This window comes from Manis javanica, chromosome 8 (assembly GCF_040802235.1).
Source record: "Manis javanica isolate MJ-LG chromosome 8, MJ_LKY, whole genome shotgun sequence".
In the NCBI taxonomy this organism is placed as follows: domain Eukaryota; kingdom Metazoa; phylum Chordata; class Mammalia; order Pholidota; family Manidae; genus Manis; species Manis javanica.
In genome coordinates, this window is record NC_133163.1 from 125,171,173 (window position 1) to 125,186,453 (window position 15,281).

General features: G+C 43.2%; 1 protein-coding gene across 2 annotated transcripts in view; it reads left to right on the forward strand.

Annotated features, from left to right (window-relative positions):
• Positions 1–2,270: 2,270 nt before the first annotated feature.
• The window catches only part of CHRNA3 (cholinergic receptor nicotinic alpha 3 subunit), a 35,595-nt gene continuing 22,584 nt past the window's right edge, over positions 2,271–15,281 (forward strand). Inside the window, exons 1-5 of one of the 2 annotated variants that reach the window (XM_073212241.1) lie at positions 2,271–2,915; positions 3,131–3,241; positions 4,507–4,646; positions 4,761–4,805; positions 5,927–6,036. In XM_073212241.1, the coding sequence (XP_073068342.1) occupies positions 2,828–2,915; positions 3,131–3,241; positions 4,507–4,646; positions 4,761–4,805; positions 5,927–6,036 (494 nt within the window). In that variant the 5' untranslated portion in view covers positions 2,271–2,827. The remainder of the gene's footprint in view (positions 2,916–3,130; positions 3,242–4,506; positions 4,647–4,760; positions 4,806–5,926; positions 6,037–15,281) is intronic. The other variant, XM_037010216.2, reaches the window with a different exon arrangement.

Sequence of the window (15,281 nt, forward strand, 5' to 3'; positions counted from 1 at the left end):
TGCTTCAGAGCCATAAAGGTGAAATGAGTGTCTTGTTATGTTAATAGGAAGACTCTTAAACCCTGACCCAAAGTCGGGGGCTGGTTGCCAGGGTTCAACCATGTGATTAGAGGGTAGAAACTTTCAGCCCCCAACCTCCTGGGAGGGAAGAAGGGCTGGAGGTTAGATCAGCCACTGGCTAATGACTTCACTCATGACTATGCTGTAAAAATCCACAAGAAGAACATTTTGCTCCATTTTGCATCCTGCTTCCCTGTCTGAGAGAGTTTTCATGCTTGGGGAACAGAACCCTTCCAAGTGCCACCAAGCGTGGCCTCAAGCCCCACCAGGACAGAAGCTCCTTTATTGGGGACCTTGCCCTATGTATGCCTTCATCTGGCTGATAACTTGCAGTATCCTTTGTTAAATCAGTAAACAGAAGTGTTATTCCTGAGTTTTGTCAGTGACTCTAGCAAATTAACGGAACCTAAGAGGTAGTTCCTTGGAATCTCCAATCTGTATCCTGTGGGTCAGAAGCACAGGTAAGCACTGGAAAGACCCATCACCCAAAACAACTGGAATCTGGAGGAGTGAGGGTGCTCCTGTAGGACTGAACCCCTAACCTGGGGGATCTGGTGCTGTCTCCAGGCAAATAGTGTCGGAAGTCAGTTGTGTCAGAATTCTCAGACACTCTGCTGGTGTTTGAGAATTGCTTGGTGTCATGCATGGGAAACCACCCACACCCACACCCACACACCCACACACTGGACTTGGGTCCAGGAACCTGCACAGAATTATACAACAAAATTGACTTTCTATGTATAATTCTATGAATTTTAACACCTTGATACATTTGTGTGTTCAAGATACAGAAAAGACCCATCACTTAAAAGTGCTCTTCTGCTACTCCTTTATGGTCATGCCTCCCTCCACCCCTAGTCTTGGCAACGACTGATATTTTCTCTATCACTTTAGTCTTTTCAAGAACAAGAATGCCATTTAAGTGAATCATTTAGTATTAAATTTTGGAGGGACGCTTCTTTTATTTAGCATAATGCCTTTGAGGTCCATCTGCAATGTCAAGGGTACCAATGACTCGCTCTTGTTTGGCTGAGCAGCATTCTATCATGTGGATGTTGAAGCACCTGTAAGTCGTTGCCAGTTTTTGGCAATTATGAATAGAGCTGCTATAAACATTCAAGTATAGGATTTTGTGTGAACAAAAGTTTTTATTTCTCTAGATAAATACTCAGGAGTGTGATTGCTGGGTTATATGAGGAGTGTATGTTTAATTTACATGAAACTATCAAAGACTTTTCTGGAGTGGCCATACCATTTTTCATTCCCTCCAGCAAAGTATAAGAGATCCAGTTGTTCTACATCCTTGTCTGCACTTGGTATTAGCAGTATTTTGTTTTTCATTTTAGTCATTCCAGTATTTATGAAGTGATATATCATCTTGCTTTTAATTTGCTTTTCCCTAGTGGCTAGTGACACTGAACATCTTTTCAATAAATTTTTGGCCTTCTGTATATCCTCTTTGGTGAAGTATCTGTTTATGACTTCTTTGCTCATTTTAGAAACATCTTTACTGAGGTATAATTTACTTATCATAAAATTCACCCATCTTAAGTGTAAAAATCAATGAGTTTTAGTAAGTTTATCACCATAATCCAGTTTTAAAACATTTACATTACCCAGTAAGATCCCTCATACCTATCTACTGCTACAGTTGAGTTTTGAGGGTTCTTTATATCTTCTGGATATATAAGCTCTTGGTTGGATATGTGATTTCACTTTCCAAATAAAGGGTTTTTAGCCAAGAGAATGAGAATGCTCTAAACGGGGACCTGAGAGTTTGGCGCTAATTCTTACAAACATTTTCTGGGTTCCACAAAATGGCTCCTTTTGTTTGGTTTTAATGTGAATAAGCAGGCGCCTCGCCTTTCCTGTAATAAGAGAACCGCAAGAAAGCCTATAGGCGCCCCACCCCGCGCTTAGCGCCTAGTCAGAGAGGCCAGGCGGGCCTGGGGAAGCCTGCCTGACCCTGCAAACTGCCCGCGCCCCCAGGGGTGCGGATGGGGAGGAGTGCATGAGAAGTTCTGCAGCAGCGTGGAAGCAAAGTGCCCTTTCTGATGGCTACATTTCGAAGCTTCATTTTTTATTTATTTTGTCTTTTTTTTGTTCTACTTCTTAAAAAATATGTCAAACGAAGTAACCTCCAGATACTCATCTAGCCTCAATGGACTCATGGCGGATATTGTTTCGATTGACTGACTCTTCCCGGCCGAAATCATAAACGCTGTTAAAAACACAAATACCACGATCACACCTAAAATATTTAACACTTTCTTGTAACACTTTCTTACAGAGTCAAATCTCGAGACCTCGTACTGAGGGTGTCAGAGCCTCTCAGGCGGACCAGCGAACAGTCAGAAGGTTGAGACCCGCCAGCACAGGGACCAGGGGCCGCTCTGCGCCTCCCACGCGGCAGCGCACCCCCCCGGCTGCCCCCGTGGAGACTCAGAAGGCCCACGGCCGCGGGACTGGGAGGGAGGCCGAGAGGAGCCCGCCCTGGGCAGGGCGCGCCTCCGGAGAGCCCAGGCCCGGAGCCTGGGGCCGGGCCCTGCCGGCGGGGCGGGGCTGTGGGCGGGACAGGTGGGCGGGGCTGCACTGCGGGCGGGGCGGGGCGCGGCGCGGCGGGTCCGGGAGGCCTCGGCCCGGCCTGGGCGGTGGGCGGGACGAGTCTGGCGTACCGCCTCTCCGAGGTTCAGATCCGCTCCGCCCGCCGAGCCCTCGACGCTGGCCGCCCGTGCGCGCGGGTCTCGGGCCGGCAGGCAGAGTAGCGATGGACGCCCACCCGCGTGGAGTCCGCGTCACGGGGCCTTCGCAGCTGCCAGCGCCGCCCCTGCTGCTGCTCTTGCTGGTCCTCCCAGGTTTGGACTCGGGACCGCGGGGTGGGAACGGTTGCTGTCCGGAGCGCAGCGCCGGGAGGCGGAGAGCAGGGGCGCGGTTGCCGCGGACCCGGACCCCCTGCGGCTGGTGGCGAGCTGCGCGCGGATGGCCGTTTCCCCTTCGGCACCCCCTGCCTGATAGGGTGCAGGGAAGCGCGGGGAGGGCCCGGGCTGAGGTGCTTCCGTCCCCGTTCCAGGGGTTACGGATCGGAGTCCTGGCTCTGCCCCTCGCCCATACTCGGCGCACCGGGCCCCGGGCTGCTCCAGTGCCTGCATCCCTCCCAGTTTTACCAATAGATGGAAAACAGGTCAGAGAGCTGAAGAGTTGACCAAGGCCTTCTGGGGAGAGGGGAGTAGTTTCGGGGCTCGGGGGCGGCAGCGGGCGCGCCAGCCTTCCTCCCTGTCTCTCCGCGCTCCGGACTGTGTAACCGAGACGCCTGGCGGTGCAGCGCGTGCCCCCGCTTTCCGCTGGTCTCTAAGAGGAAAGCAAGAGGGAGAAGCCCGTCCTGACACACCGCCAGAAGGCTCTTCAGGGGGCCTGGGAGATGCCAAGTGGCGAGGGATCTGGTAGGGCTGCGAGGGGTTCCTGCGGCCGGTAGGCTGTGGGGAGAACGCGTTGACTGTACTCAGAGCGCTGTTTCTGCCTCCTTGGTGCTGAGACACCCACTACTTCGAGTGCCTGGCCCTCCCTACACAGTTGCTGCCTGTGGCCTCTCCTTTATTTGAGGGCGGCACCCATTCTCAAGACCTGGAGAAGTTGCGTTGGACTTCACCAAGGATTCCCTACATTCCTTTCCCAGACGGTCCCCAGGTTCAAGACGCATGGGGTGTGGCTTTGAACAAAGGGGGTCCCAGGGTTTCAGAGAGACAAGGGTCTTTGATCAGGATGTGAAGATAGCATCAGCAGAACCACGGGTCACACTCTGAGATCATGGAAGCCACTTACACACCCTGCTTCTAAGAGGGTTGGTGGCCACACCCCTAGAGGGTCCTGGGTGGGATGGAGAGCCCCAGACCTGGGCTACAGTCTCCTGCAGGCTGGAGTGCAGAACATCTGGCCCTGGGTGACCTGGGAGCCGACTGGTCTTCTCTCCATCATAGAAGCCGTGAACTGCTCCACCTAGGTAGACTGTGTTCGCATCACATCCCTGCCTTATAGTAACAATGAAGGTAGGATAGTTCTTGAGCTCCCATATGCCAGGACTAAGCTAAGCTTATAACAGCCCTAGGATGTGGACACATTTATAATTGATATTTTCACAAATAAACAGACTCAGAGAGGTCAAGCCACTTGCCTAAGCTCACACAGCTCACAAATAGCTTGTCAGGATTTGTACCAGATCTATCCAAATTCAGAGCCCAGACTTATAAACCACTGTGCTTCTCACTGAATGTGTGACCTGATGGAATCCTTGTCTCTCTTGGGCCTCAATTTAAGCAGTAAGACTAATTTGAAAGTCTGGAGTTCCAGAGGACCCCCAGCAAGCTGAGAGGGGGGGCTGTAGGTGGGTGGTGTCTCTGGTGAAGGGAAAAGTGGCAGTTTCCCCAGGGTCTGACAGGGCTAACTCCTCAGCGGCCAGCGCCTCGGAGGCAGAGCACCGTCTGTTTGAGCAGCTCTTTGAAGATTACAACGAGATCATCCGGCCTGTGCTCAATGTGTCCGATCCTGTCATTATCCAGTTTGAGGTGTCTATGTCTCAGCTGGTGAAAGTGGTGAGTGCTGGGGTCACAAGCTGTGGCCATGGGGAATGGGGTTTCTGGAAGAGCCTTTCCCAGAACCAGCCTTGTTTTTGTAATTCACACGTCAACTTCAATCTCTCTGTCTAGGATGAAGTAAACCAGATCATGGAGACCAACCTGTGGCTTAAGCAAGTGAGTAGACCCTGAGCACTGCTGCCCCCTGGTGGTGACTGCTTTATTTGCTGTCTGTAAATAAATAGGGGACCCAAGACCTGGCTTCACTTCTTTGGACACAGATTGGGGTCCACTGACTGGCTCATCCGTCTCTTCCTGGGCTTGGGGTCACATGCCCTGGTCTACAGTCCCTTTGGAAGGACTGCAGGGCCCAGCCTCTCGAGTTACAGATGACAGACTGCAGCCTGTAGAGAGAGATTTTTCCCACAGTCACACAACAAAGTAGGACAGACCTTCGTCTGAAGCCCAGGCCCTGAACTCTGGGGTGGTTCGTGAGACCACCTCCTTCCCTTTCTCTTGCCAAAAAGTCATCCTTAAGTCAAAAACAAGTGCTGTTGTTCTTGTTATTAGGGTGGGAATAGAGGCTGTGGATTTTTGTTGAGAGTGAGGCCAAAGAAATTGACTTACATATCCTCCCAGGGTTTGTTCAGACCTGGACAGATAACCCACTGGTCTAGTGGTGACCCTGCTGCCAGCCCAGCCAACTGAGTGCTCCGCTCATGCAGCCTTCCTCCCCAGGAGGCTGGAAAGGCAGATGGGCATGGTGCCCAATTAGCACTCTAAGGCACGTTTTCTTCCTGGCCACAGCCTCGCCTCTCAGGCGCTCAGGACATTCCTGAGCTCTGATGGAACCATGGTTCCATTCCCAGAACCCTTTAGAGGCAAACCCTTAAACTGCTTAAACTGGAGGTGGAAGAGGGTTCTGTGTGTCCTTAGCACCCTGTTATTGGGGCATCTGAAAAAGATCCTGAAGAGCCATTTCAGGGACATACACAGCAGAAGCTAAGGCATGAACCTGGACTTGGCACTAGAAAGGAAAAGAGAAAGCACTGGTCCTCCTTATTTGATTGGTGAGGGGCTGGGTTTGCCCACAGTCATGGAGCCGGTGGCTTCCACGCAGTCAGAAGGCAATCTGAACACAGAGCCCAGTGTGTCTTCCTCCTCGCATCCACATGATAAACTGGGCCTGTGTGGTCAGTGACAGGAAGCAGAAGTAGGGAGTTCAAGACTGATGTCAAGAGAAGTAAAACCATGCTGGTTCTTTTGCTCGTCCTTCTCCTTCCTTACTCTCCCCCCAGATCTGGAATGACTACAAGCTGAAGTGGAATCCCTCCGACTATGATGGAGCAGAGTTCATGCGCGTCCCTGCACAGAAGATCTGGAAGCCAGACATTGTGCTGTATAACAAGTAAGGTGCTTGGTGGCCCGCAGCCTCCCAGGGATACTGGGTCTGGTGCACTTACAGCCTAGCCTTCCTCAGACCTTTTTTTTTTAATTGAAGAATAATTGATATACAATATTAGCTTCAGGTGTACAACATAGTGATTCGACATTTACGTAAATTATGAAATGCTCACCACAGTAAGTGCAGTTACCATCTGTCACCATACAAATACGTTATCAACTATATTCCTTATGCTGCATATCCCCATGTCTTTCACAACTAGAAGTTTGCATCTCTTGATCCCTTTCACAAAACTATTTTGTCTATTTCCCCATGTCCTCCCTTCTGGCAACCATCAGTTCTCTGTATCTCTGAGTCTGTTTCTCTTTTGTTTTGCTTGTTAATTTGTTTTGTTTTTTAGATTCTATGTATAAATCATATGGTAGTTGTCTTTTTCCTTCTGACTTTGCTTAGCATAATGACTAATTTCAGTTAGTCCATTCATGTTGTCATAAATGGCAAGATTTCATTCTTTTTTGCAGCTAATATTCTATTATATAGATATACCACAACTTCTTTATCCATTCACCTATTGTTGGGCATTTAAGCTGCTTCCATATCTTGGACATTGTAAATAATGCTGCAATGAACATAGGAATGCATGTCTTTTTTGAATTAGTGTTTTCATTTTCTTCAGTAAATAGCTAGATTGAATGTTATTTCTATTTTAAATTCTTTGAGGAACCTCCACAATGTTTTCCATAGTGGCTGTACCAGTTTACATTTCCAACAGTGTAGGAGGGTTCCCTTTTATCCACATTCTCACCAATGCTTGTTATTTATTTTTGGTAATAGCCATTCTGACAGGTGTGAAGTGATATCTCTGTGGTTTTGGCCATATGGATATCTTCTTTGGAAAAATGTCTATTTAGGTCTCCTGCTCATGTTTTTTTTTTTTTAGGTTTGGAAATGTTATCTTATTGGCTCATTATTGCCTTTGCTGAAAATATTTTTTTATTTTTATTTTTTTAATTCATTTTATATCATTAATCTACAATTACATGAAGAACATTATGGTTACTAGACTCCCCCCTTCACCAAGTGCCCCCCCACAAACCCCATTACAGTCACTGTCCATCAGCGTAGTAAGATGCTGTAGACTCACTACTTGACTTCTCTGTGTTGCACAGCCCTCCCTATGCCCCCCCACACACACATTATACATACTAATCATAAGGCCCCCTTTCTTTTCCCCTGCCCTTATCCCTCCCTTCCCATCCCTCCTGCCCAGTCCCTTTCCCTTTGGTAACAGTTAGTCCATTCTTGGGTTCTGTGATTCTGCTGCTGTTTTGTTCCTTCAGTTTTCCTTTTTTCTTATATTCCAAATATGAGTGAAATCATTTGATACTTGTCTTTCTCAGCCTGGCTTATTTCACTATGCATAATACCCTCTAGCTCCATCCATGTTGCTGCAAATGGTAGGATTTGTTTTCTTCTTATGGCTGAATAATATTCCATTGGTATCTGTACCACATCTTCTTTATCCATTCATCTACTGATGGACACTTAGGTTGCTTCCATTTCTTGGCTATTATAAATAGTGCTGCGATAAACAAAGGGGTGCATCTGTCTTTTTCAAACTGGAGTGCTGCATTCTTAGGGTAAATTCCTGTTAGTGGAATTCCTGGGTCAAATGGTATTTCTATTTGGAACTTTCTGAGGAACCTCCATACTGCTTTCCACAATGGTTGAACTAATTTGCATTCCCACCAGCAGTGTAGGAGGGTTCCCCTTTCTCCACAACCTCACCAACATTTGTTGTTGTTTGACTTTTGGATGGTGGGATTCCTTATTGGTGTGAGGTGATATCTCATTGTGGTTTTAATTTACATTTCTCTGATGACAAGCGATGTGGAGCATCTTTTCATGTGTCTGTTGGCCATCTGAATTTCTTCTTTAGAGAACTGTCTATTCAGCTCCTCTGCACATTTTTTAATTGGATTATTTGCTTTTTGTTTGTTGAGGTGCATGAGCTCTTTATATATTTTGGATGTCAACCCTTTATCGGATCTGTCACTTATGAATATATTCTCCCATACTGTAGGGTACCTTTTTGTTTTATTGATGGTGTACTTTGCTGTACGGAAGCTTTTCAGCTTGATATAGTCCCACATGTTCATTTTTGCTTTTGTTTCCCTTGCCCGGGGAGATATGTTCATGAAGAAGTTGCTCATGTTTATGTCCAAGAGATTTTTGCCTTTGTTTTTTTCTAAGAGTTTTATGGTTTCATGACTTACATTCAGGTCTTTGATCCATTTCGAATTTACTTTTGTGTATGGGGTTAGACAATGATCCAGTTTCATTCTTCTACATGTAGCTGTCCAGTTTGGCCAGCACTGTCTGCTAAAGAGACTGTCATTTCCCCATTGTATGTCCATGGCTCCTTTATCATATATTAATTGACATTATATGTTTGGGTTAATATCTGGGGTCTCTATTCTGTTCCACTGGTCTGTGGCTCTGTTCTTGTGCCAGTACCAAATTGTCTTGATTACTATGGCTTTGTAGTAGAGCTTGAATTTGGGGAATGAGATCCCCCCCACTTTATTCTTCCTTCTCAGGATTGCTTTGACTATTTGGGGTCTTTGGTGTTTCCATATGAATTTTTGAACTATTTGTTCCAGTTCGTTGAAGAATGTCGTTGGTAATTTGATAGGGATTGCATCAAATCCATATATTTCTTTGGGCAGGATGGCCATTTTGACGATATGAATTCTTCCTAGCCAGGAGCAATGGATGAGTTTCCATTTGTTAGTGTCCTCTTTAATTTCTCTTAAGAGTGTCTTATAGTTTTCAGGGTATAGGTCTTTCACCTCCTTGGTAAGGTTTATTCCTAAGTATTTTATTCTTTTTGATGCAATTGTGAATGGAATTGTTTTCCTGATTTCTCCTTCTACTAGTTCATTGTTAGTGTATAGGAAAGCCACTGATTTCTGTGTATTAATTTTGTATCCTGCAACTTTGCTGTATTCCAATATCAGTTCTAGTAGTTTTGGAGTGGAGTCTTTAGGGATTTTTATGTACAATATCATGTCATCTGCAAATAGTGACAGGTTAACTTCTTCTTTACCAATGTGAATTCCTTGTATTTCTTTGTTCTGTCTAATTGCCGTGGCTAGGACCTCCAGTACTATGTTGAATAACAGTGGGGAGAGTGGGCATCCCTGTCTTGTTCCCGATCTCAGAGGAAAAGCTTTCAGCTTTTCACTGTTCAATATGATGTTGGCTGTGGGTTTATCATATATGGCCTTTATTATGTTGAGGTACTTGCCCTCTATGCCCATTTTGTTGAGAGTTTTTATTATGAATGGATGTTGAATTTTGTCAAATGCTTTTTCAGCATCTATGGAGATGATAATGTGGTTTTAGTCCTTCTTTTTGTTGATGTGGTGGATGATGTTGATGGATTTTCAGATGTTGTACCATCCTTACATCCCTGGGATGAATCCCGCTTGGTCATGTTGTATGATCCTTTTGAAGTATTTTTGAATTCGGTTTGCTAATATTTTGTTGAGTATTTTTGCATCTACGCTCATCAGAGATATTGGTCTGTAATTTTCTTTTTTGGTGGGCTCTTTGCCTGGTTTTGGTATTAGGGTGATGATGGCTTCATAGAATGAGTTTGGGAATATTCCCTCCTCTTCTATTTTTTGGAAAACTTTAAGGAGAATGGGTATTATATCTTCTCTGTATGTCTGATAAAATTCCGAGGTAAATCCATCTGGCCTGCGGGTTTTGTTCTTGGGTAGTGTTTTGATTACTGCTTCAATTTCTTTGCTGGTAATTGGTTTGTTTAGATTTTGTGTTTCTTCCTTGGTCAGTCTTGGAAGGTTGTATTTTTCTAGGAAGTTGTCCATTTCTCCTAGTTTTCCAGCTTCTTAGCATATAGGTTTTCATAGTAGTAGTCTCTAATAATTCTTTGTATTTCTGTTGGGTCCATCATGATGTTTACTTTCTCGTTTCTGATTCTGTTGATGTATGTTGATTCTCTTTTTCTCTTAATAAGTCTAGCTAGAGGCTTATCTATTTTGTTTATTTTGTCAAAGAACCGGCTCTTGGTTTCATTGATTTTTTCTATTGTTTTATTCTTCTCAATTTTATTTATTTCTTCTCTGATCTTTATTATGTCCCTCCTTCTGCTGACTTTAGGCCTCATTTGTTCTTCTTTTTCCAATTTTGATAATTGTGACATTAGACTATTCATTTGGGTTTGTTCTTCCTTCTTTAAATATGCCTGGATTGTTATAAACTTTCCTCTTAAGACTGCTTTCGCTGCGTCCCACAGAAGTTGGGGCTTTGTGTTGTTGTTGTCATTTATTTCCATATATTGCTGGATCTCCATTTTAATTTTGTCATTGATCCATTGACTATTTAGGAACATGTTGTTAAGCCTCCACGTATTTGTGAGCCTTTTTGCTTTCTTTGTACAATTTATTTCTAGTTTTATAACTTTGTGGTCTGAAAAGTTGGTTGGTAGAATTTCAATCTTTTGGAATTTACTGAGGCTCTTTTTGTGGCCTAGTATGTGGTCTATTCTGGAGAATCTTCCCTGTCCACTTGAGAAGAATGTGTATCCTGCTGCTTTTGGGTGTAGGGTTCTGTAGATGTCTGTTAGGTCCATCTGTTCTAGTGTTTTGTTCAGTGCCTCTGTGTCCTTACTTATTTTCTGCCCGGTGGATCTATCCTTTGGGGTGAGTGGTGTGTTGAAGTCTCCTAAAATGAATGCATTGCATTCTATTTCCTCCTTTAGTTCTGTTAGTATTTGTTTCACATATGCTGGTGCTCCTGTGTTGGGTGCATATGTATTTATAATGGTTATATCCTCTTGTTGGACTGAGCCCTTTATCATTATGTAGTGTCCTACTTTATCTCTTGTTACTTTCTTTTTTCTGAAGTCTATTTTGTCTGATACTAGTACTGCAACACTTGCTTTTTTCTCCCTATTGTTTGCATGAAATATCTTTTCCCATCCCTTGACTTTTAGTCTGTGCATGTCTTTGGGTTTGAGGTGAGTCTTCTGTAAGCAGCATATAGATGGGTCTTGTTTTTTTATCCATTCAGTGACTCTATGTCTTTTGATTGATGCATTCAGTTCATTTACATTTAGGGTGATTATCGATAGGTATGTACTTATTGCCATTTCACGCTTTAGATTCGTGGTTACCAAAGGTTCCAGGTTACTTTCCTTACTATCTTAGAGTCTAACTTAACTCACTTAGTATGCTATTACAAACACAATCTAAAGGTTCTTTTCTATTTCTCCTCCTTTTTCTTCCTCCTTCATTCTTTATATATTAGGTATCAAATTCTATACTTTTTGTTTATCCCTTGATTGACTTTCGGGATAGTTAATTTAATTTTGCATTTGCTTCATAATTAGCTGTTCTACTTTCTTTACTGTGGTTTTATTACCTCTGGTGACAGCTATTTAACCTTAGGAACACTTCCACCTTTAGCAGTCCCTCCAAAATTGAGGTAAATTCTCTCAGCTTTTGCTTATCTGGGAATTGTTTAATCCCTCCTTCAAATTTAAATGATAATCTTGTCAGATAAAGTAATCTTGGTTCCAGGCCCTTCTGCTTCATGGCATTAAATACATCATGCCACTCTCTTCTGGCCTGTAAGGTTTCTGCTGAGAAGTCTGATGTTAGCCTGATGGGCTTTCCTTTGTATGTGATCTTATTTCTGTCTCTGGCTGCTTTTGACAGTCTGTCCTCATCCTTGATCTTTCCCATTTTAATTACTATGTGTCTTGTTGTTGTTGTCTTCCTTGGGTCGCTTGTGTTGGGAGATCTGTCGATCTCCATGGCCTGGGAGACTATCTTCTTCCCCAGATTGAGGAAGTTTTCAGCAACTACCTCCTCAAAGACACTTTCTATCCCTTTCTCTCTCTTCTTCTTCTTCTTCTGATATCCCTATACTGCAAATATTGTTCTGCTTGGATAAGTCACACAGTTCTCTCAATATTCTTTGATTCTTAGAGATCCTTTTTCTCTCTGTGCCTCAGCTTCTTTGTATTCCTCTTCTCTTTCATTTATTTATCTATTTCATTTTCTATTTCATTTATCATCTCCTCCACCGTATCCAACCTGCTTTTAATACCCTCCATTGTGCTCTTCAATGATTGGATCTCTGACCTGAATTCATTCCTGAATTCTTGGATGTCTTTCCGTACCTCCATTAGGATGTTGATGATTTTTATTTTGAACTCCCTTTCAGGAAGAGTCACGAGGTCCATATCATTTAAATCTTTCTCGGTAGTTGTATTAATAATTTTACTCTGGACAAGGTTCCTTTGGCCTTTCATGTTTGTATATGGCGCCCTCTACTGTCCAGAAGCTCTATTCTGGAGCTGCTCCCCCTCTGAAGCAATGTCTTGGGTTGCAGGGTAGTGGTATTGGTGCCTGGGCGGAGGAAAGAGCTGTTCCCTGCCTCCCGGCTGCTGTGCCTGTCTCCACTGCCTGAGCCAGTGGGCCGGTCACACAGGTGTAAGTTTTTGTCCCAGAACAGCCGGATGTGGATCCCTGCTTTCCACAAGTGGTTGGAATCCCAGTCTCCCCAGGAACTCTGCCTGTGTTAACTTTCTGACCCAGTAGTCATGCATGTCTCATGAAAGCACCATGAAGTGTAGGTCTGTGCCCCCAGCGCAGATCTCCAGAGCTAGGTGTTCAGCAGTCCCAAGCCTCCACTCCCTCCCTGCTCCGTTTCTCTCCCTCCCGCCGGTGAGCTGGGTCGGGGAAGGGCTCGGGTCCCACTGGGCCACAGCTCTGGGATGTTACCCCGTTCGCTGAGGTCTGCTCTTTTCTCCAGGTGTGTGCAGTCTGATGCCGTCCTCTTTCCTGTTGCTCTCTCAGGATTAGTTGCGCCAACTATATTTTCTAATTGTATCCAATTTTAGGAGGAAGCCTCTGTCTCTCCTCTTATGCCACCATCTTTTTCAACAGAGCTTCATGGCAGGGATTTCTTCAAGCAATCGTCGTGCTCATCTCTGGCTTTTTAACAGTGCATATTCAGTGCCCTTTTTTGACTCCAGTCTGCTCCACTCCTGACAAGTTTTCAGATAAAAACTCAGATTCTCTTCACTTTTTTTCTCATTTTCACAACCTTGCTGCTAAGGCTCGGTGTCCCCAGCCAGGCCACGACCTCCTGCCCATTTTAAAATCACATTTTTTTTTGTTTTTTATATTAGGTTTTGTTTTATAAGTTCCTTATATATTTTGGATGTTAACCCCTTATAGGACATATGATTTTTGAGTATGTTCCCCCCACTCAGTAGTAGCTAATTAATGTTGTTGATGGTGTTCTAAGCTGCACAAAAGTTTTTGTTTGATGTAGTTCTATTTGTTTATTTTTTCTTTTGTTGTCCTTGCTTGGGGAGACAGATCCAAAAAAATACAAGTACCAATGTCAAAAATATTACTGTTTGTTTTCTTCTAGGAGTTTTATGGTTTCAGGTCTTACACTTAAGGTTTTCACCCATTTTGCATTATTTTGTATTTGGTATAAGAAAGTGTTCTAGTTTTATTTTTTTGCATGTAGCTGTCCAGTTTTCCCAACACCATTTATTAAAAAGACTATCTTCTCCCTATTGTATATTCTTGCCTCCTTTTTGTAGATTGACTATAGTAAGCATGGTTTATTTCTACACTGTGTTCTCTTCCATTGATCTATGTATCTGTTATTGTGCCAGTACCATATTGTTTTGATTACTGTAGCTTTGGAGTATAGTTTGAAATCTGGGAACATGACACGTCCAACTTTGCTTTTCTTTCTCAAGATTGTGTTGGCCTTTTGGGGTCATTTGTGGTTCCATGGACATTTTAGGATTATTTGTTCTAGTTCTGTGAAATATGCTATTGAATTTTGATAGGGATTGCACTGAATCTGTAGATTGCTTTGAGTAGCGTGGATATTTTAATAACATTGATTCTTCCAGTCCATGAGCATGGTATATTTTTCCATTTATTTCTATCATCTTCATTTTCTTTAATCAATGTCTTATGTTTTCAGAATACAGGTCTTTCACCCTCAGTGGTTAAATTTATGCCTAGTTATTTTATTTCTTTTGGTGCAATTGTTAAATGTGATTGCTTTCTGATAGTTTGTTATTTGTGTATGGAAACACAACAAATTTCTGTATACTGATTTTGTATTTTGCAACTATAATGAATTCACTTATTAGTACTTACAGTTTTTTAGTGGAGACTTTAGGGTGTTTTTAAATATATAATATCATTATCATCTGTAACAGTTTTACTTCTTCCTTTCTGCTTTCTTCCTTCCTTCCTCTTCCTTTCTTCCTATTGCTCTGGCTAGGACTTGCCCTATTAAGTTAAATAAATGAAAGTGGTGAGAGTGGGTATCCTGATCAAAGAGGAAAGGCTTTCAGCTTTTCACTATTTAGTATATTACCTGTGGGCTTGTCATATATGGCCTTTATTATGTTGAAATTTGTTCTTTCTATACCCACCACTTTGTTGAGAGTTTTTATCAGAAATAGATGTTGAATTTGGTCAAATGCTTTTTCTGCATCTATTTAAATGATCATTTGGTTTTTAAGTCTTCATTTTATTAATGTAGTATATCACTTTTATTGATTGCAGATGTTGAACTATCTTCCATCCCTGGAATAAATCCCACTTGATCATGGTGTATGATCTTTTTAATATATTGTGGAATTCATTTGTTAATATTTTGTTGAGGATTTTTGCATCTATGTTCATCAGGGATATTGGCCTGTAATTGTATTTTCTTGTGGTGTCCTTAGTGGGGCTGGTGTCAGAGTCATGCTGTTCTCATAAAATGAGTTTGGAAGAGTTCCCTTCTGTTTTTTTTGGGGGGTGGGGGTGGAGAATAGTTTGAGAAGGGTAAGTATTAACTCTTCTTTAAATGTTTGGTAGAATTCACCTGTGAAGTCATCTGTCCTGGAATTTTCTTTGTTGGGAGTGTTTTGATTACTGATTCAATATCATTACTAGTGATCAGTATGTTCCGATTTTATGTTTCTTCCTAATTCAGTCTTGGAAGATTGTATATTTCTAGGAATTTATTCATTCTAGGTTGTCCAGTTTGTTGGTGTACACTTGTTCATAGTAGTCTCTTATGAGCTGTTGTATTTCTATGGTGTCAGTTGTAACATTACTTTTATCATTTCTGATTTTTTTTTGGAGTGTGGGACTCTTTTTATCTTGATAAATTTGCTTAAAGGT